Source organism: Magallana gigas, chromosome 9 (genome assembly GCF_963853765.1).
Source record: "Magallana gigas chromosome 9, xbMagGiga1.1, whole genome shotgun sequence".
NCBI classification, from domain to species: domain Eukaryota; kingdom Metazoa; phylum Mollusca; class Bivalvia; order Ostreida; family Ostreidae; genus Magallana; species Magallana gigas.
The window spans coordinates 20,548,215-20,572,363 of record NC_088861.1 but is presented as its reverse complement, the minus strand read 5'-3'; the positions used below and the strand labels follow the sequence as shown (position 1 = coordinate 20,572,363).

The following is a 24,149-nucleotide window of genomic DNA, read 5'->3' as shown; positions in this document are numbered from 1 at the left end:
CAACTATTTAAATACATGATTTAAAAGTTTTAATTTAGAATTGATTAGCTTTTTAATTAGGTTACTTTTAAAAAATATTCAAAATAAGTCTTCATGAACTCATTTCAGATTCTTAACTAACGAAATTATTTACTACTTTTACAAAAACTCTAAGATAAACCACAATCCTTGATTAAAATATGTAGAGGAAATTCGAATAAGAAAGAAATACTCCGGTATTTTGTTTGCTTTATCTAATAACTATACGTGTCATGTCGATTATATACTTTCCGTTCTTAACATTAAAAACGTGCTTATTTTAAAAGTAATCATTAATCATATCTTATATATTTTTAAAAGCATACACCGTGTTTTTGTCTGTTTGAACAAATTGAAAACCTACATTTATGAATGAATATTTACATCTACCAAGTATTATTCCATCTATTTCTTACGAAAACTTAAAGTTAATTCATAGCTCTATAGAAATAGCCAGACTGAATTATACATGCCCCGTTTATCGATTGGTCGAAATCCACAGCGGCTGAAACTGAGAAGATATTGACAGGTCTGAAATTGACACGCCCTGTTTATCGATTGGTCTAAACCTTCAGCGACCTACAAAATATCACGGACTGCACGAAGTAATCACGATAATGTCAGACTCAAAGTCTCACAGGAGACGATTTGGCTGTTTCTTCTTGCTAACGTACGTATACATGTACATTAACAGTAATTTAGTGATTGTTACTTATTTTTCATAATCAGTTTATTAGTTAGTTAAAAGAGAGATGTTAATATAAACAATAAATGCTTTCTTTGATGATTCATGCGGGTTGTGAAGGTAGCGATCATTGCAGGAAAAAATTACATAACCCGCGTTAGCGGGTTATGTATTTTTTCTGCAATGTCGCTATACCTTCATATCCCGAATGAATCACCAAAGAAAGCATTTTATTGTTTAAATATTCTCCTCCGTTCATTACAAATAATAGTTTGAGAAAAAAATGTTAAAATTAAAACATTTACTTGATTTCAAAATCTAGCATAAATGTTGATACTCCAAGCACAATTGATATATCAAATGATAAACACAATTTAAGTCATTTTTAGGTCATGTAAAGTAAGCTATTTGCGCATGCACGGAGAGTAGAACCGTGCAAAGTGTGTAAAGGGTGAAAATCAACCTGGAACATGTGTGTAAAAATACAAGTGTATATCTGCAAATGACACCTTCGTGGTTTTTTTTTTATTTTTAGGCATTAAAATATCGAAATACGTATGTTTCTTGTGAAACTTCAACTCACTACAGGGATTTGTGTTGTGACTTCCCATATGTAGTGACTTCCCATGTATATTGATTTGATTGGTGTGTGAGCAATGTAGTGAGTTCAATGTCCTTACAAACACACACACACGTTTTCTATATAAAGTTAAGATGGTAACTGGTTTTTGGGAGTTGATTTTTAATCAACTCTCCTATGCAGTCACTCGGACAAACCGAAAGTGAAACAGTGTTTGGACCTCAGCACAAATCATTGCTCCTGACAAGACTTAGTTCTTGAAAATAATTGATGAATTCGATGTAATGTATGCTAAAGCATTGTTTTTCAAGGAAACTTATTTACAAATACCTTAAAAATAGTCAGATTTTAAATGGTACGAACAATTTAAATATTTTTTGTAGTCGTATGTATTCCTACGCCAGAGTTCAATATAGTCTCGTTCAACTCGACGCTCGGCTGTCTCCGTAAACCATTGTCGGAGATTTACGGTGTCAGCCGAGCGTTTGGTTGAACGACTAGAGTTCAATATTGCTTGGATCCATACAATTTTCGAGAAATAATTCTACCACTGATACATAGTTTGATTGAATTAATTTTATCTTTAAATATTATTTAACATGATTCATATGGAGGTTTCTCGACATTCGATTCGAAAAAGTTCAAAAATCCCTATTATAAAAATATGCGTATTTCAACTAGAAACTACGTATACATGTTCTTGTCATGCAAAATAACATATCATTGATTTTAAAATAAATAAACATCGACAAAATCAACTCCCGCCAGTTCTTCAGTACTTTGATTTTTTTATAATTGCAGATTGCGCATATACAGCAAAACTATACAATGGGTTAAAAAATATGCTATCCAATCCTCGAAATGATATCACTCAAATTTTGTTGCCTGTTCTTGTTTCTTGTCATAACAAAACAGTTTCCCAATAGCTGTTAGTGCAAAGATTATTTATTGAATTTGATGTCAATTACGGTGGTAAGACTGTAAAAATATATTTACATCAATATAAATTATAATTGATAGAGTGTGGCACAAAGGTATCCTATGCAAATTAAAGTGCTATGGAATCTCTGATAAATTAACATGTTGGGTTGAAAAGTACTTGTCTGATAGAACTCAGAAAGTAGTCCTTGATGGTTTTTCATCAACATTGCGAAGTACCAACTCTGGTGTCCCACAAGGATCAGTCTTAGGCCCCTCTTCATTCCTTTTGTACATTAATGACATATCAACACACTTCGACAACCCAGTTAGATTATTTGCTGATGACACATCTTTGTACGGTATATCATAGTAGATGATATTTTGACATCTGCAAATTCATTAACTCATGATTTGGGTAAAATTAAGCAATGGTCTGATATGTGGGCAGTTGAATATAATCCAAATAAAACAGTTTATTTAGAAGTGTTAGTCGTCCTAAAGTTAAATTTGGTACTGATTGGCCACAATTGAAAACGTTGAAACGCATACTCAACTAGGTATAAAATTCCAGCAGGATGGTAGTTGGAAACACGTATTCTTGATATTCATTCATTTAAATATCTTAAGAATGTTGAAACACACCCTTAAAAGGGATGCTTTGATAAAAATTTACTTTTCCTTTGTTCGCCCAGTTTTCGAATATTCTGACATTGTATGGGATAATTGCTCCGATAGAGATGCTAAACCACTTCAAGTTGCAGCAGCTAGAATTATTTCAGGATTAAGGTCAAATTCTTCAAGATCCTTGCTTTATGATGATCTTGGTTGGGATACACTCGAAGTTCGACGTAAAATACATTTAAGCTTGTGTTATTTTATAAGATAGTTTATGGATTAGCACCTCAGTATTTAGTTGATCTGCTTGGACAATGTTTACTACCTCAAAATTCTTATCCCCATATCCTCTAAGAAATCAGGACAATCTTAAATTTCAAGTCCCCCAATCTAAAACAACCTATTATATGAAAAGTTGTTTACCCTCAACAATTAGACTCTGGAATGAACTCCCATATAATATCCGTAGTCTTTCAACACTCTCATCTTTTACACATGCCATAAAAAATATGTATTGTTCCATACCCAAGAATTACTTTGACTATGGTGTTCCAAATGAAAAAATAATCCATTGTCAACTTCATAACTCAGCTAGTAATTTAAATGCTGATTTATATAATCCTTTTCTGAGTGACAACCCAAGTTGTGACATGTGTGGAAACAATTATGAAACATGTTCTCACCCTTTTATTGAATGTCCAAAATACTGTGTTCAAAGATATTTACTAATCCAAAACATAGATTCCTTAAGACTGCCAATACCTTGTTCAGTTCAACTCATTCTTAATGGTGACATTAGTCTTAGGAACAAAATATTGCAATATTTAAATATGTACATGAATTCATTAAATCTACAAAGAGATTTAAATAATCCATCTGGTCCTTCTTATTGTCCTATACCAAAGAGCCTACACCTGTGTATAAAACCTTTGTTTGTATTTTTTTTCTAATTATTATCATTACTAGTTACTACAAATTATATTATCATAAAAAGTAGTATACCTATTGTAATTTCTGGTCATATATTTCAAATATACATATATTTATCAATATAATATCTATTGTAATATTATTGTCAGTATTGTATGGCACTAAATCTTGTATACATTGTATACATGTATGACCTTGACCTTGTATGTCGTAGAGGATTTATTTAGGCAATGCCTGCTATACCATCCGTTTATGTGATATATTGCATAATAAAATATTATTTAAATAAAAAATTATATAAATTATAATAAAACAATTGAGAAAGCTCTTTAATGAAACCCTTGACAGGGAAAAATCAACATTTTTAATGATGAATTGAAATGAAGTGCATGTAGTGCCTGTTTTGGCACTGCAAGTCTTTTATAACATTCAGTTTTTTGTTTACTTTCGCAATTGTGCTATTTTTCATAACCTGGGCAATATGCCTGCCTACAGCAAAGCTTTGTTTTTGCAAAGCCCAGATAAAAACTTAAACATGGGATGCCAATGCCAAGAGTATTGCTTACCAATTTCATTAAAGTGAACCAAAGAAAACAATTTCATTGAAATTTTATTGATTATTAGAAAGTAAAACGATGCGAATTATAGTAAAAAACCGAATCAGTACAAAGGAATCATTTTTTTTCTGAATAAGGAATTAATTTAAATTGTGTTGACATCAACCAGATAGAAGAACTAGCTCCTACAAAGGCTAATGTCCAGCATGTCCAGCTGCTGCCATAGAGCAGCATAGCAACATTAAGTGGCAACAAAAACACAACCACCGGCTCTGGCAGCAACACTGTGGACTTCCATAAGACCCCCCACAGCACATAGTAGATAGGGGTGGTGCCAAGAATGAGACCAATTTCTAGACACGACCTCACGAAAGTCCATGAACTTGAATGCCAAAGGTCACTACGACAAACAGAAGATAGGACCAAAACTGCAACAGCAGTCAGCTTGGTGGGAGTTGTGTGGTTGGAGTCTTTGAGATTGTATATGGTTTTCATATCTTTCTGTAGGCACATAAGAATAACACTTGATCCGCAACACTGAAAATATAAAATAGTATTTCATTTTTCATGTTTTCTCATCAAACATGAGTGAAAGTCAAGCAGAATTGTTGAAATACAATTAAAAGCAGTTTATATCACAGAACAATATTTGGGGAATTATTTACAAATCTGTCTAAAACAGTAAGGTTTTCTGAAGCTTACCCAAATATCATACAGTAAGCCTGTAGCAGGCCCCAACAGACACAGGAAGAAGAAGGAAGTGATGGTTGTGATGTTGCCCACTAACGGTAGATAGGGAATTTCTTTGTTGTCCTTCTCATGCAATGGAATATATTCAGATGTCTGTAATAAAAAATATAAACATGAATCTGTATGATATGTACTCATTTATTTATTTAGCACTTATATGATATTGTTTAAAAATTATTTTTGGTCATGAATCATATACTGTAGATTCCTAATTAAACGCGAGGAATTAATATCCGCATATAATCGCGAGAAGCACGTCTCGCGAATTTTACAATCTCGTTTAAATTTTTCGGATATATGTTAATTACAAGAAACTGTGATAAAAATTCGGCATTCGCGAATTATTGTTCTCGCGATTTGATGGAAAACGGTTGAATCGCGGAATTAAGTACTTGCGTAAAATAAGGAATTTACAGTATAAAATGAAATCAGTAAGATCTATTTACGATGCAATACATGGTAGTGGACAAATATGATTACCCAAACAGGTGGAAACTAGTTTCCTTACTAGTATACAAAAACATCTATTACTGAGCATCACACATCACCTAATGTTGTCACATTTTCTACACCTTTGATTCAAACAGATGATAAAATCAGTTTACCCTAGAAACAACTATTTTTGTGCAAGTACAGATGATAAGATTGGCAGCAAGAAAGAGCTTCCAAGATGGCAGATGCATAATGGGTTGTTTGCGTTCCTTGGATACCAGGTCAACAATCAAGGACAGGACACTGAGGGTGACCACCAGCATACACCTGCCAGGTAGGAGAGAAAAGCAGAGTCACATACACAAAGGTCACAATGTACACGGTGCAAACAAATTATATAACAGAATAACAATACTTTTAGATATATAATTCATGTTTTCTGAAAGTGAAATAGACCCCTATGGGGCCAAATCATTCAACTGTGCAGCCATGGCAATCTTTTAACCAAACAGGTACCTGCATTTATAGGATGTAAACAAATCACAATACATAAAATGTCTAAAAATATACTGACTTGATTAACTTTGACATTGCTTGTCATTATACAGATACCTGTCAGAAGAATGAATTTTTATGTGGTAAAATAAAAATGTGGTATTGAATAACCTGGAATGTTATTCCTAAAAATCCTTTATATGTTTCAAGTTTATATATCTTAAATTGCTTCTATTTTTCTTTTAAACCTTTACAAACCATCAATTTTGGATAACTTGAATATTTACAGATTTAACATATACTTACACCGTGAGTATATTTTTCTCAAACTTGCATCCCAGATGTTGAGATTTTGAGAAAGAAAAGAGAGCACACACAAGACACATGGATACGCTTCCAAATAAAATGAGATTGGTAATCGGCACATGATCCGTAGGATACAGCTGAAAATAAGGAAAAATGAACTTTGATTTAACAATCTGAAAACTAAATGATTTGAGAATATCTTTATTGTACAAATATATAAATGAAATAAACATGGGGAAAAGTTCAGAAACTTAGGACCGCCCTCTCCCTATTTGTATTCATGAACCCTGCACTAATGCTGAGGACTAAAACCCATCAACTGATTCATCATATTGCAGGTTAATTATTAAAAAAAAATCTTTTTCTATTATGTTTTCATTCTATATCAAGGTAAAGGACAAACAAAGTATTTTGCAATTAAATGATAGCTTAATACTTAGACAATAAAATGCTTCCTTTGATGATGCCTATACTCAATAGTGAGGTACACAAAGAGACTTACATAGAGCGCGGCTCGGATTCCCGGGGTGATTCCAACTAGTACAGACGCTATCACGATGTGTGGAAATGACTGAACACTGTCCGTGTACATAATGACAATCATACACATGATGCTTATTACTTCGCTGCACTGAAATATGCCATTCCTAAGGGAGAGAACCAGGTTATTATATATTTCCATAGATTGTTAATTTAAAAGATAGAAATCTGGCCCAAAACTGGGAATGAATATAATCATATTAATTTTTCTATGTATTTTTTAAATGACTACTCATAAGTATGTAGAAAAACTAACCAACATGGTTAATTTTAATTACTGATCATTTCAAAAGTTAATTCAAGTCAAAAATTTTAAGTACATTAGGTCTTGTTGGAGCCTAGTATACAAGAAACGTCAGACTTTTTTCTATAATGTATTTTCTTTCAAATTATGCATAGCAATGATGCTTTAGCAACGTTACATAATGTACAGAATTTTTTTGCACCATGGATAACTTCTTGAAAAAATGTCCATGTCAATAAGGTTACACCTACGCTGTAAATGATACATCCGGCTGGAATAAGATGACAATCACCCCAGTAACCACTCCCAAAATTCCAAATTGCTTCATCTTGACTTCATTTGGGAGGTGAAGGATGCAGGTTGCTATGATCAGCATGCCACAAATTATAAAACAGATCCCTAGAAAAAAAATTACTTTCCTTGAATTTCATCAACATCAATTACTACAAAAAATTGATATGCAATGGCCAATTATATTAATGCCTTACCCATTGCATCAGCAGCGCTGGCCTGGACCTTGAACAGATAAGAGCCCAGAATAAAGAGGACCGGGTTAGCATTCAGTAGCACAGAGACACACATCAGGCTCACATTAATGGTCAGCTGAAATATAACATCATGGAAATTAGACTTCTGGAATTCAGTGTCAACATTTTAGGTGAGTTTTTACAAATTATTAACATATAGCATTTCACTTCCTTTCAATACAAAAAAAAATATTCAACAATTTTAAACACAAAATAGAAACTGGTTAGTCAGGGACAATAAGTAAATGGCCTGTATTACTACTTACTCTATCAAGAGCTTTGAGAAATAATTTAAAAATATCATTGTTGTATGAAGCCATACGAAGTGCATGTAATGATTGAAGAGTGGAAATTTTGATGAAAAAAAATCAAATTAGTCAAAATTAATGTTTTCAAATCAACATCTACTGTAAAGAAGTCTTTTCAAAAGACCTTTGTGTGTTTTCTGTTCATTAATTTAACAAAACCAGTTTTACATTAAGGTTATACCTCCTTTACTTTTCAACATAAATGCACAATACATTAAAGGAAAACTGTTCAACTGTCATAAAATCATTAAATGTTCTTCTCATCCACCTAAATGAAAATTGCAGGTACTCATTTTTCTGTGTAGGAGTATAATAAACATTAAGAAAACCGAGAAACATATTTTAAAACAACACTAACTACCTGTTTACAACCAGCATATTGGGGTAAACCCAGGAAAGACGCAGCAGACAAATTTTCTCATAGAACTTCAGAGACAAACCTGTTTCTTTGGTATATCAATGGGAACTTCTAGCAGTAGAACTTTGATCATCATAAATATCAAGAAGAACATGGTTAAGATGCTGGTGTAGGGCAGCTCCCTAGCCTCCTTTGTGAAGATCACCATGGCAACCAGCACTGACTTAGTGACGTGGGCTGACATACAGGCACAGGACAAGCTGACTGGTAGTCGTCTTGCAACCTGCAATCTATGATAATTCATTTCTTAGAGTTGATGACCCTTACTTCTGATTATTTAAATGTCTTATAATACTTAAGCAGGTCGAGACCACTATATTTTGTGACGTCGGCATAAATTTGCATACTAAATTAGCCATCTGTTTACTTTTATCGACTAACCAATCAGGTGAATGAGTTGCAAGGCATTGTGGGCTACTACAAGTTTCAGTGTATACAAAGCGTATTGAAAATATATACCATTTTGAATTGTCCTTTGGAAACTCATTTCGAATGATTTTTCAGAATTTATGAAATTAATATGGACAATTATGTCTGAACTTCAATTTCTATGCTCACATTAAAAAAATATTGCATATGAGGAGTTATATCAACCTATTTAAATACCCCATTGTCAATGTTCAAATGAGAGGTACGTCCTATAGAATAGTAGAAGCAGTGAGTACCGTTTTTTCACGTAATATCCCATATTTAAGACAGCATTATTAGAATGCCCGTTGATATTTTCTTCAGGGACATTCATCAGAATGCTTAACGGACAAAATACTATATGCTGCACAGCTTGCGTTTCTGCCTTTGTATATTTGTGCCTTTCTACCACCGTGGCTATTCACGTATGTTAAAAATGTACAGTTACCTGTATTTATTTCTAGTGCACAATGATAAAGTCAACAATACACAACTGTGTAGTTTTTCCTTATCAAAACCTGTTTGTACTTGTATGCGTATGTTTGTCAGTCGTTTGATACTGATCATTTTTGAAGCAACAATTGATCAACTAAAACAACAGTATTTTTCAATGTGAGCATGGAACAAAGTTAATGGTACGTAATCTTTCCTTTTTTACTTTCTAAAGTAAAAACCAAGATGTACAAACATTCCGGCAAGCAATTTAATATTGTGAATAAAACAGACAAAAAACCACGTGCGTCTGTTGAATCGTAAACACGTTGTAGACCGTCATGCATTGCATCTCATTCACTGGATTGGAGAACCTGTTTGACAAAAATATTGTCACGGGTTTAATAATGCTATCCATATAAGGTAGTGTACCCGACCTGTTAAGGCAGTCTGCTTAGTACCAGTTGTTGGCTAAAATATATCTTTTCATTTCAATTCTTTATGTGGAAGTTCACCATTTTACTCCATCTCCCAATTAAGTCAAAGTAATATCCTGTTGTTCCTTACAGGCTGTCAAATACAGGAAGCCCATGGGCCACATCACTCACCAGAGCAGCAAGGTCAATCTCTGACCAATGCAGTAACTGTAGAATCATCTCAGTTCATGCTGGCTCAATACCTGTCGGTACTTAATTAAATCACCACTAATCTTGTATCATAAAATATCATTAACTTGCAGATAAAAAAATTTTTAAGTGGTAACTTCTTGATAATACTGCCTATTAATTAACAAACAGTCACTAATATAAAGCTGAGTCAAAGAAAAAGGACTAAGGTTATCTTTAAAATTTGACCCCAAAGTTAATGATGCTGTACACAGAGTTATTTTAACATGATTAACCAAGTGATATTTTTGGTTTTCTTGATTGTAAAGAAATGTCCCCTCAATTTTATTTTGTCTATCAATGTTGTTGTAAAAAAGAAGCAACTTGCAATTTTAGATTAATTTCATTTTTATTTTGCTCCGACACTGTCAATGCAACAAAATTAAAACAGGATAAAAATTAAAACAGAACAAAAATTACACAGCATACAATTTACTCTCTGCAAATAAAAGAAAATGTGAGCAAGTCCACATACCCAACCCTCCCCCATTACTTGACAATGCTTCACATAATACTACACATAATGAATAGCATACTGGCTGACAGACCAGACAAAAACATTAAAACATTATACCCTTTCATTGCGTGGAGTATGAAAATTAAGCAATGGGATAATAAAAATTATTCTACAGCAATTACAAATGTTGATATTGTCACTAACATGATAAGTAAGTGATTACAAAACAGTTTTCCAATTTTTTATCTAAATAAATAAATATGTTATTTTTTAAATGCTTTTAGAATAAATGAATTATCAAAAAAAAGCTGTAAGGAGAGTCCAGTGTTTTCTTTTATATTTGATATGTCTACCCTATGAATTACTAGAGGGCTGACAGCCACTAATCAGGTGACAACTCAAGCCCCAGATTGTACTTTTACTTTCTATAAAACTTTCTATCAAATGCAATTTTCTGTACATTGCATACAGACATGATATAAAGTCCTACCATAAGATATGTTAAACTTTATTCAAATGAAAGTGGTGTTAAGCTTGAATAAGAAACTAAAGCCAAAGACATTTACCTTTGCAAAGTGTAACATGCAGCAATGCCAGTAACCATAGACAGTGGCCAGCTGTATAGGTGGGAGTCAAAGAGAATCACCTCACACTTTATAAACACTGAAAGGGAAACAATATTGTAGTCATACATTTTTTCTTAAACACATCTCTTTTAAAGTGCATGCAATTATAATTGTCATATCTATGGATTCATCCTACTCAATTATCCAAATCTTAATTGAAGTGCATGGTATATATAATATAAACCTCACAGAAAAATGCACCTACATGTACCAATAACAAGTACAATCACAGTTATAAGTTGATGGTCAGTATCACATACGGGCAAACTGAAACAACTTTCAGAATTTTCACCCTTCTCATGAATAATTCATCCTTATCTGGTTGACTCCTTTTTACATCTTTGTAAAGGAAAACTTACCAATAACATTAATGTGACATATTAAGTCATATTCATAAACAGTACAAAGGAACAAAATTTTAACCCATATTATTATCAGAGTGTGTTTCTGGATACAGCAGGAGTATGACTGCAGATATTGTTTGTTATGCCTATAGCTATATGAGATATACACTTATTTTGTCAATATACCTTTATATTCTTAATTTTATTTCTTAAAACAAAACATTTATCTACTGTTTCTTGCCTTACAAAAAGTTCTTGCCAGTGTATTCGCCGATTGTAACATAATCAGCCACCTGTTGACTTGAATTTCCTTTGAAGAATGCCCTTGTTTTGTGTTGGATAAGTGCAGAACGATTCATCAGTTTTTGGTGATTTGGAAACTTATTTACTTTGTGTCCCAATATGCAGTTATTGTGTACATAGACACTGTTAAAATAGATTGATCTTTTGTACAACTTGATGATGACATCTGACATACAAATGTTTCTTTTGAATGTGTTTGTTTCACAATTATCAAAGAATTAGACTATTTATTCATAAGGTCATTATTTTAATTGTTGTTCTGGGTTAAAACTGCAAATGTAATTACTTTTCAGCACTTACAGTACATAATCAACGCATGCACATCGGTGACTTTTCAAAAACCTCAAATGAAAATTTCGTTTTTGGGGTGCATATTATACATAAGAACAGTTGGGGGTGCATGATATACACCAGTGCGTACTTTACACAAGACTTTACGGTAATATGATATTCAATAGATTATAAATAGTTTTTTATGAAACTACGCAAGAAAATTTTAATGAGTTGGCCCATGGTTTATAAGTATAATATGATGTAAGAACAAGAGGCATACAGGCCTTGGTGGTCAACTGAGTACCGGTATCATAGCCTTAGATTGACCAGCCAGATGGTCTTATTTTTGCATTATAGGCTTCATTTTAGAGTCTAAACCCTAAACTGAAGTTTGAAAAACATTTATTCATGAAAGGGGGAGGAGACACTAGAGTTGGAAGAATCTCAGATTATTTATATCCTAGCTCCAAGTGGCAAAAATCGTAAACTTTTGGTAAAGGGGGTCAATCTTTTGTACCGGTAATATAAAGTTTTATTTATAATGCAGTTTATTTCTACAAGCATAAAATGCACAGAAATTAAAGAAGATTTCTTAAAATATCACGGCAATAGGATATCCAAGTGACTCAAGTGACCTAAACCAAGAGGGCTACAAGCCTTGATGGTCACCTGATTACCATAGCCCTTAGCCTGACTAGTTAGAGGGTGTCATTCTTGCATTTAAGATTTATTTAGGAGTCTAAAAGTAATCCAAAACTCCTCTGTTACCCCTGCAATTTATAATTTGACTTTTAAAAAAAGTTATTCATAAAGGGGGGGGGGCAAGGAGGCAAGGGTCAGGGGCTAAAGTTTGTTAACTTTTGGTCAAAAGAGACCTGAAAACCTTTAATGCTCGTTCTTTTATAATCATATTCAGTTTCATTTAAAAAGCACACAAGCATACAACACAGGAAATTAAAGTAGATTTCCTGATTTATTAATACTAATCATTTTATCAATGTCTGCTGACATCTATTGCTTAACAAATAAGTTGTCAATCAATAAAAAATGGCCATCCTGGGCATTAGGCAATACTATTTGTCTAGCACTGTTATGGGACTATTACCCCAGCAATGCAAGGATCATTTTAAATAAGGCAAATGTGAATTTACGAATGAAGGAAATGGTCAATAGCACATTTCACTATATAACATTACTTTTGTAGTTCTTCAAAATACCTAAAATCATGGAACTTACCAATAGTCTGCATCACAACAAGGAAACTGAATGCTGCTTGGGATCCATGACAAGAGAGATGAGCAACAATCAGGCACAGCACTGAGTTAGCAATCATAAGCGAAAATATCATCTTCAAAGAAATCCCAAACATAAAGGTATATCTAAAGAATCGTCAAGGAGAAACATGTCAATTAAAATCATTTGTGCAGATGTGAACAGAAGTGATACATAGTGAATTACATGCGTAGTAACAGTTTGACTGAGGCCAACCTCTACTTTCTGGCAAACTGACTCTTTGCAACATTTTAGCTGCCCAAATATTTCCAGGCTGAATGGATATATTTAATTATAACAACACAATAAGAATACATCTAAATGTTTCATTTTATCATACATTCTATCACTATTCAGCTAAATGCTTATAACATGTAAAAAGTCTCAGGGATTTTATACATTTCATGCTGGTAAATGTCTGATCTTTTTTTTTTTTTAAGTTTACTTGACTGTCTATCTATACATCAAATTTGGTAAAGGATATGAAAGCTTCCATGGCAATTTTATTGCCCAAACCATAGACAATATCACTGCTAGTACAAAAAACACCAGTGAAGCAACCTAAAATAGAAAATAACATTCTGAAATAGTCAACAAAGATTTTGTATAATAGACAAGCATTCTGAGAGAAATGAATAAGCTTTGTGGCACACTTTGTTTTCTTATGAATACAATATGACATATGTTTTTCAAGCAATAGGATCTTATACCATATGACACACTTTTTAAATACTGTACCTTTGCAATATGACTCTTGTAAATCATGCATTTTTTACATACTGAAGATAAAATATTGTAAGAAATTACCTGTTAATTAGATGATTTCATTTGTATCACAGGAAGAAATACATATTACTCACTGTAGCAAACTTAATATATCCATTTATTATTGAGTTGATCAATGAAAATAAATGTTCATGGAAGTGCATTATCTAATAACACATTGTACTGATATGACTACTGCAAACTAAACTAGACAATATTGAGATGGGGATCATCTCAAGGGGCCCAGCTTAAATAATGGACAATAGGATGAAAAGCATTTCAGAGAATTTTGCTTTGACCTTGACCTACAACTTTGAAGTTTTTCAGATGGCATAGAAATTGTAATTCTATCCCATTACCCCTTACATACAGGCATTTTTGTTCAAACTGAGCAAGATTAAGCAAATGGGAAATAATCTACCGTCTAAAACTGATTATAAAGAGATCTGCTATGACCTTTACATTGACTTGGTTCAAAGTCACCATAACCCCAAAAGCTCTGTTAATGTGAAGTAGGAGCCAAAAGGTGGTGAGCATTTTAGCTCTTAGAAAGGATTTTTTGTGATCTGATATAACCTTGACCTACAAACACTTTTCAAGGTTATTGCATACCCTTTGATTAAAAGCACCTTTTGGGTGAGGTATGAGCCAGACTGGACTAAAGGGAGAGATGATATGCTCCAAATGAGGATATTTCATAAAACTCTGCTGACCTTCACATTTGACCTTGAAACTTGGTTCAAGTATGAGTCAGATTAGACCAAGAGGAGAGAAGATATGCTCCAGACAAGGATTTTTCATATAATTCTGCTATGACTTTAACCATAGACCTAGGTCACTGCATACCATTTACCCAAAGACACTCTGTGGGTAAAGTATGAGCTAGGTTGGACCATGGGGAGAGGAGATAAGCTCAACAAAAGAGATCTCAGATAGACAGAAGGATGGACAGATGGATGGACAAACAGACTGACTGATCACAATAGGGTGCCCTCAGTGCGGGGCCCCAATAACTTATCCTTGAAACCATGATTTTCACAAAATCCACAAAAATTGATGCCTACTTCATTGTGATGAAACCAAAGTATGTATTAAGTTCATATGCAAAACATTTTAGAGAAGATGTCCTTTGATCTGGATAGCTCATTACAAGCCTGAAAATTCTTACTGATCTGGATAGCTCGTTACAGCCTTTCTTGTTCTAAAATTACCTTGAGTTTTTTAAAGCTTAACAAAGTTCCATACACAGCATATACTCCAATTGCAAAAGGCAGCCATGACAGGAAATGTGAGGTGACCCCCAATTCTAAAAACATAGGATAGGACAGAAGAGCTGCCAGGCCACCACACAGACTGCGAAGTTGGACCACAATGCTGTACTGAAACCCTGATGAAAAATGACAAAGCTGTACAAAATCCTAAAGTTATTAATTCCTGCAATTTACATTTCATTATACACATCATAATTAAAAATGGTGCTTGAGCAAGCATGTGCTCAATGTTTCCCAGTTGAAAAACATTAATATTTTGCTACAAAATAAGACAATCTTCATGACATCATTTTTACATTATGACATCACAGGAGTGATAACCTTTTCCATAGTTATTTCAATATAAATTCAATTATCTTAAACATTATTTTTAATTCTCTCTAAGAACTTTAATTTTGGGAGTCAGAAATGCAAAATACTGTATGTAGCCCTTTGGTTATAATTTTGATGTTTGCAGGACACATACATATTTCTGCTATATTAGTACCGGTACATTTTTTTATAATTTAAGTTCTTTATAGCTTTTTTTTTTCCAAGCAATTGTTTTTGGGAACAATAAGAAATTTTGCTCAATTAGTGATTTCACCAAGTATTTCATACTACATGAATTTTAACAACACAATACATATGCCTCCATATGAATGTTAACAACTTACCAATTACTTCTACAACATGCCTGATGTTCATTAAAGTCGACATAAACAAGGCCAAGCATAAAAGGAAAATGGCTTCAAACTACAAATAAATGCAAAGAAAGAGGAAAATTGCAATGTAGGCAGTATTAAATAATCTCAGAGAGATTTGGCATGAATGTAATGTTCAGCGAGTATTTATATGCTCCTTCTTAAGTATATATTTTGGAAATTTAACTTTTCAATCCGAAGGTCTTGCTCGCTTCAGCTTTGAAGCTCAATCATCATTAATTTTGTAAGAATTTATATATCAAATCATTATTCATAAACTAAACATAAAACACAATCCTAGATCTTTATCTGTATTCCATATATATCATATAATATTTAAGAAATAAACAACGTTATTTAGTGAACATGGCGTTATGAATAGCAATTGCTCTGTTGGCATATTCCATGATGCGCGCTAGCATACATTACATCGAATTTATCAATTATTTTCAAGAACTAAGTCTTGTCAGCAGCAATGATTTGTGCTGAGGTCCAAACACTGTTTCACTTTTGGTTTGTCTGAGTAACTGCATAGGAGAGTTGATTTTAATCAACTCTCAAAAATTATTCTCTGAATAATTTTTTTTAGAGATTCAATCAAGTTTATTAACATTAAATAGGCACAAAGTTGCAAATACTTGTTAGTTTGTGAACTCACTTATGTCACGCTACTGTACACATAATTAAAAATCTTTAAGGGAAGAATACGTACAAAAAAGCCTAAATGAATGACTCCATGGAAACCTCTCTCATGGACACCAATGAAAATCTGCAGAGAAATAGGAAGTAAACAAAATCCAGCTGTCATGGCAGCAATGATGCTGTTGTTAAGGATATTCACATCATCTTTGTGATCCTTCCGATTGTGTTTAAAAGATGAAGATGATGGTGTTACGAAGACTTGAAATAAAACAAATCTAAAATAAAACAAATATGATATCAGATATATGTATTTGATTTCAGAATAAAGTATTTGCAACAAAGTCTGAATTTCTCTTTGGCTGTCCCTCACATATTCCAGGGTTACTAAACTTCATTACAGGTAATAACTAGTCAGATGTCCATAAACTTTTTAAACAATTCAAAGAAACTTACTTTGACCAATGAATCATATTGTATTTCATGACCAGAAATTAAATTCTGATTTATATTAAAGCTATACACGCTATAATTTGCGTCAATTTTGAATGAAAGGGAAAATGTATGTGTTTGATTACTAATAAAAGTTACCTTTATGCTGTTAATTATAATGCTCAATTCGATCACGTAACAAATATATCAAATATTAAACAATAAAAGATATTTATTTTCCTGCCAGGAAAGTAAAGCCTCCTGGTGAATATCAATCTATCACGTGATATCGACAAGTAAATTTAGTCTATCATACCAAAACTGGTGAAGGGTCAACATCTTCATAATTGTGATAGTTTCACAAAGGAAAGGATATTTTCAGTAAAGCATAAATTTGTCCGATATACGAGTACAAACAAAAGAAAAAAATACAAGCCTGTGAGTAGATATGAATACTTCCTTTAAAAAAATGACGTAGACCTGTGTTTTTCCCCTATGTGCTATTTATAGATCCTTTAAGTGTTAATGCAGAAGTAAGGGTATCGTGAGTGACAAACGTATTTTACTCATTATACATGTATGTATTTCAAATTAACAGCTGTTAAGCATATTAAAAATCAAGTTGGATATTTAATTAGGCAAACAATTACGACCACGTAGTTCTCCGCGGACATGCGCAATAAGGTCGGTTTGCTCTTCCTTCATCAATATTCATGAAAAGGTATATTTTCCTGGCAGGAAAATAAACAATTTAAAATCTATATCTTTGTAACGAGATGGAATTCACCATTGTAATTTACAGATTGAGGATAACTTTTATAAGTAGACAAACACATGCATTTTCACTGTCATTCAAAATTGACGTAAATTATAGCGTGTATAGCTTTAATATGCATAATATATGCAAGACTCCAAAGTTTGGTGGTCACGCCAAGGTCTGGTGGTCGTGCTTATGTCTTATAGTCAGCACCAAAGTCTGATAGTATGTTGCTGATAAGTACGCCAAAGTCCAATGGTGATGGGATAAGAAAGATTGTGATGTCATGTCGTGATGATTTCATAGGAAATATGTCACACTAGCAATTCAAAATCAACAATATAAAGAAAATGAAAGCAGCAGGCTGTCTGGACAAGTAAAGAAAAAAGTTAAAGAAATAAACGATCCCAGGTTGAATCAGTTTTTTTTTCATTTGAAGTGAGGTACAAAAAATTGTGTAATAAAGGCAGAACATTCATCATAATTGCAATGAAGTGTTTACAGCAGAGGACTGCAAAAATGGAAAATTGCACATCAAAATACCTGCTGCACTTTTAAAATGAGCTTTAAATTTTTCCATGATGATCAAATCTAAGAAACATGTAGAAAACTTAGGTCGGGGATGTTTGATTAAAATAGTTATCACCATAGGCTGACTTTTTCCTCTTTATTCTCAATTTAATTTAAATGTACTTTATTCTAATGTGCCTTCTTTAGTTTATCATGATGCATACAGAAGGACCATATGCATAATGAAAACAATATTTGTCCTTTTGAGTCTTATTAAAACCAGTGGACTTTGGCTTGTCACACCATTGGAGTTTGGCACAGACCATCGGACTTTAACATGACCATCAGACTTAAGGGTCCCATCACATTCTGAAGTCCTATATATATGCCAACCATCAACTTACCCTACAGAAAGCAAAATGAATGGGACATATTTGAGAGGAATAAATGTGGCAATGGCCCAAGTTGTGAGGCATGCTGACAGAGCAGGGTAACAGGAAAACAGCAGCTGCTCCAGAAACTGAAACCACAAAACGAAAGTAAGAATTTTAGCACAAAACAGTCAGCAAGCTAAATACAGACTCTGTAGGATATAACATGTCCACTTGAAATAACTCAAAATTGTTTATCCTATCCTATTCTGTATCAATTACTTGGGAGACCCTTAATTTAGTCATTCATTTTAAAAGCTTTTCGAAACATAAAATATGTAATATTTTTCATTCTTGACTTTTTACTTTTTCTCCATAATTAAAGTAAAAAAATTGACTTACCACACAAACCTCTGGCTCCTGTTTTCTGAAGATGATCATCTGAAGGAGGATCCATCCCCCAGTCAACAGGATGAAAGAATTCATCATGATCATCAGTAAAAGATTCACGATTGAAACCCTTAAATATTCAATCAGAAGACTTAAAACACCTGAATCTGTACATTTTATGCCATTTAATGACGATCTGTTCATACGACAATAGGCATCCCAAAAAGAAAACAAAATTCCCATCAATCAAGTTTTTTGTAAATTAAGTAACCCAGTATCATGTGCAAGTGTAGATAAAGTATTGATAAAGTATTCTACGCGCTTATGAGTAATTATGTTTGCAAATCTCCATCATCCATAACAAAACCACGCAAAAGTTAAGTCTGGATAATTAATCCGATTCTTAACTGTTTTAAGATAAACATTCCCAAGAAATATGTGTGTCGTTTATCGTCATCATCTGACATCAGAGTAAACAAAGATCTATCCATTTCTTCAGTATATATGTTAAAACATTTTAATAGACTGTTTTACGTGACACAAGAAGAAAATATAAGTGTTTTCAATAAAAACATAATTATTCTTCCTGCTGTCAATAAAACTATGAGCTCTGATGTGAGGCGAGTGCATGCTTTGCCAAAAATTGTTAAACAAAGGTTGACCATGTGACAAGTCAACAGGTTACAAAATGGCAAATACTCTAGCTGGATCTTTTTTTATGCAAGGAACGATGGATACGTATTCAAATACAAGGAAATTTAAAAATATGCATGTGATAAAAACACAATATGTTTTGCTGTTAATTAAAATTGCCTACATGGAGAAAAAATGTTAAGTTGTATGAAATAAGACTTTCCACAAATTATTCCAGAACAAATCATTTTAATAACAAAGAAATTCATATCTTTTGTTCAATCGGAATCTGATGCTTTTTCATGAATATTGATGAATGAAGAGTGTATCTATAAACCTAAATGAGAATGTCCGCGGGAAATCAGGTGTATGTTATTGTTTGCTAAATTACACATCCGTCATGAATATGTATATGCTTATAATTGTTAATTTGATTTATATTAATGTATTATAAGTGTATTATGTTTTTGATTCACTATACCTTACTCTTGCCTGTTTTTCACAGGATAATTGCACGAACTAAAAATATATAGCCCTACGAAGAAGAATTTTTGCTCACAAATATCGGGATATATAATATTAAACAAATCATTTACATCAAAATTTGCTTGAATCTTTAGAGAAAAATGGTAATAATAATGGTAACAAATAGTAGGTTCTTACCACACAAGAGGAAATGTGTAATACAGTATGGTCATGTGGCACGGTATGAAAACAAATGTAAACACCATCACTGTCCTACAATGGAAAATGTTGATAGAAATATTCACAGTTTATAATAATCTGCTTCAATTATAATCAAAGAAAAAGCTCACATACCCTACGATCCCCCCTTGTTGACAATCCATTAACACATAATAAATGACAGGTTATGTATAAATATCTAAGTGCACAAAATAATTTGATTTAAAAATGGTCTTAACTTCTAAAAATCATCATATCAAAATTCCTGCCAGTACGCACATGCTGCTATACATCTACATTTATTACATCATATATTCTGTAAAATTTTCATACAATAAAAAATTCCTGAGAGATTAATGAAAATAATGGAATCAGAACTTCCTTGTGATATAGTACTGACCAAACCCAACCTAACACTACAGCTGACCCCAAAAGCTAACCTGTGTCTGCTTTGCGTCTGCTCAGGGTCTGTTACGGTTTAATTTTACTTGGGAGTTTGCTTAAATTTGGATCCACTTTATGCACTTAACGATGAAGCAGACCCGTCTTTCATCTTACCGCCTGTAAGCCCTACTCCTTGTATACTCCAAATACACATGTATAGCCATTTGGTCATTTTTCAGTAGTAAGCATACAGTAAGCACATGCATTTACTCAATGACAAATGGAGCATGTACCGGTATATCGAGTAACTTGAATTTCTCCAAACATAAAGACTGTGGCGAAAGATTGGAATTTTCAATTGCAAATTATGTAAAGTCACTGATGTACACTTGTTGATAATGTATTCCAAGCACTTTTCAGTAATTACGTTTGCAAAACTCATCTAAAGCAGCAACAAAAGTAATGTTTTTAAGGATGTCTTTACTTATAGTCCAATTCTCCGTATGTTGTAAAAAATAGGCCAAAAAACACCTCAAATCAACAAGAAACATGTTCATGCCGTATATAGTCATCTTCTGTATAACTACACAAAAAGAAATTTAAAGAGTTTTTAATCAAAACATCATAATTGTTAAATTTATCTGTAATCAATTAAACTTTGAAGTACGACATGAGACAGATGCATGCTTCACTGGGAATTATTGTATGTAAATCTACACAATGTGTCCTAAATACCTACAAAGTTTCTCAAAATTCTGTGCAGCAGTTTAAGAGGAGTTGTGCTCAAAAACTGTCTATTATTTTTTCAATATATGGTAAATATTATAAAGTTCAAAAGTGCTGAACTAAATTCCCCCAAAAATAATGGAATCAGAGTTTCTGTGTAATATGCACACTGTATCCTTAAATTGACTTCTATATACCTGAAATTTAGTGCACAAGTTTTTTAAGAGGAGTTGCCTTTACAAAAAAAACAGGACTGACTGAAGGGCAGACGGGTCACAACCTATTGCGTTGGGTATAATAATGCATTTCTGTTATTCCTTTACCAACAGATAGTGCACTAATCAAGTCAATTTGCAAGCTTACATATTTGGACAAAGAAAAAAACTGCTCTTTCTATATTTATTGGTAAATTTACTCTACTGTTGTTATTGAAAATAGAAGTAATTTCAAACAAGAATTACATGTAGGGATACCTTCCCATTGCAGAAACTTTTAAACATGTGATTTCAAATCTAACAAAGACACATACCTCTGATTTTTGCTCCCTGTGTCAACCACAAGAATCAGAATTACCCCAAGTGATACCAACAGCAGAAGCCTTCAAATAAAATAAAGCAAATAAAATTGTCTCATGATATCTCTCTGTAACTATTTTTGTAGCAGTAAAACACTATTATAAGAATAACACTAAAAAGCCATTTCTTCTATAGTTTTGTAAAACCTTACGGTTCTCCACATATGGCCAAAATAATGAGAAAACAGGGTAGAGCCGCCAGAAACACTTTTCTATTGTATTTGAATGGGCCTGGGTCTACCAGCTTCTTCATCCTCTGGGCCATTTCTATACTACTTAGAGGCGCCTCTATTTCATCCTCCTCTATCTCTTCTTCCCCTTCCTCTTCTTCACTTTCTTCCTCCTCATCTGTCTCTTCAGATCCACCCAAGTCTACTGGTGTTAAGTTGTCAACATTGGCTTGGTAAGGAGTTCTGTGGTAAACCTCACCTTCCATTATCTACAATTGTAACTCATTTTGAAAAGAGAAAACACATTACAAAAACAAACATAATACATGTATTATACCACTTTTTTTAAAGCCTAGGAATTCTCTGGTTGTAACATATCCTATTTTAAAGACTGTACTGATTTATAATGTACAATATTATGGACCATTATTTATATGTGACAACTTTATTTTGTGATTTTCCAGAGATAAACTGCTTTATGGCAACTAAATTTTGCAACCAAACTTTATCTACATTTTATTTTAATAACAACCATATGTCAAGGACTGGTTTGTAACAAGAAATGTTCACGACAAGGAGACTCTCGCAAACCTCAAGAACATATCTCACAGGTGAATAAAAGTAGTTTACAGTATAGGTTGCCTATGTCACAATTTGACATACATAACAAGTGGCCCACAGGCCTTAATGATCACCTGGGTTCCATAACCCATTCACAGACCTATAAAAGAATCTCAATTATGCATTTAATTTAAATTAGCTTTATTCTGCAGTTAAAAAAAACTAAAAAATGGTAACGACCACCCCCTCCCCTACCTAAAATCTTGCAGGAGGACTAGCTATGATATTTTTATAAAAATATAGATGGCTAGTATACCTATTTTACCTAAACAATCCCTTCTTTTGACCTCTTAGTTACATTGTTTACAAAAAATCTTAATTCTTTCATGATATCTTAACTTCATTCATTCTCTTTCCTAAAAATGTATTCATCTCTTCAATTAAATTCAATAATTAATATAACTGCATGATCAATTTTTTGTTCAAAATCTTTGTAAATATTGCTGACCTTATCACTGTCCAGATCTAATTACCCGGAAAACCCCTAAATTCTTGAGTCTGAACAAATCAAGTATTGTGGTACAATACTGTGTGTAACAAGTTGATTGACACCTATAGACTAAATAACCAAGTGGCTAAATGAAAAGTTGCCCTGCCAGGTGGCAAAGAGCTGTGTGTAAATATTGAAATAACCATAAGCAGGGGTACATTTGTATTTATATCTGCATGTATATATTGAATTAAAGAATTCCCTTTTCTCGAGAGGCAAGTGCTATTTTTACTCTTCGTTGCATTCCCTATAAAACTGTGGGGAACCGGGCATGGACCAAGATGCCTGAGGCATGTTAACAGAGCAGGTGCTCGTGAGCGCTTGCCAAAATTCCCTAGGCTATACTGGAGGCGCGTTCAGAAGAGCGGGTGCTCGTGAGCGCTCACCAAAATAATTCATATACATGCAACACAACCTTAGCGAGCGCTTGCTGAACACACCTCTGCAACACACAAAATTTGGCGAGAGCTCAACAGCACTGAACACGCCTTTGTCAAGGCCCGACTCGTTACAAGAGGTACCGATATATAAATGGTGGCTAGTTGGATGATAAAATGGATCCATTATCCCATATCATGCAATACACCCCTTTTTTCTTTAGACATCTTTTAATAAAATATTTTTCTTTTTACATTCGTTGCCGTCCGAATTTCCTTGAACAAATAATGGATATGCATAGTATATATATACAGTTGGTAAACAGCAGTATGTTACGTCAATTTTCCAAAGTTACTTTACCATACATAATAGAAACCGACCCAATAAAATTACCGTAGTTTTATGTGTAATCGATGTTTTTCCGTTTTGAAACCTTGCGTTGAACCTGTCCCACTGAGAGTCAGATGTTACCAATGTTTCCACATTTTTTCGGTGTACAAGAGTCAATTTTCAAATAGCCGCACATTCGTATTCAGGGAAATCCCTACATATGACGTAAAATAAG

The 24,149-nt window shown here is 33.2% G+C and overlaps 1 protein-coding gene across 1 annotated transcript; it reads right to left on the bottom strand.

Annotated features, from left to right (window-relative positions):
• Positions 1–4,342: 4,342 nt before the first annotated feature.
• LOC105328091 (uncharacterized) lies at positions 4,343–24,127 on the bottom strand. The gene is made up of 20 exons (XM_034479400.2): positions 23,978–24,127; positions 22,078–22,364; positions 21,881–21,949; positions 20,221–20,295; positions 18,937–19,054; positions 18,568–18,683; positions 16,538–16,742; positions 15,799–15,877; positions 15,083–15,258; positions 13,591–13,667; positions 13,071–13,213; positions 10,855–10,951; positions 8,349–8,556; positions 7,562–7,676; positions 7,325–7,472; positions 6,792–6,936; positions 6,290–6,426; positions 5,662–5,815; positions 5,009–5,149; positions 4,343–4,843 (listed from the first exon to the last, which is right to left on the bottom strand). Exons 2-20 carry the CDS (start codon positions 22,359–22,361, stop codon positions 4,424–4,426), a joined length of 2,907 nt encoding a protein of 968 aa, XP_034335291.2. The 5' UTR covers positions 22,362–22,364; positions 23,978–24,127; the 3' UTR covers positions 4,343–4,423.
• Positions 24,128–24,149: the final 22 nt, after the last annotated feature.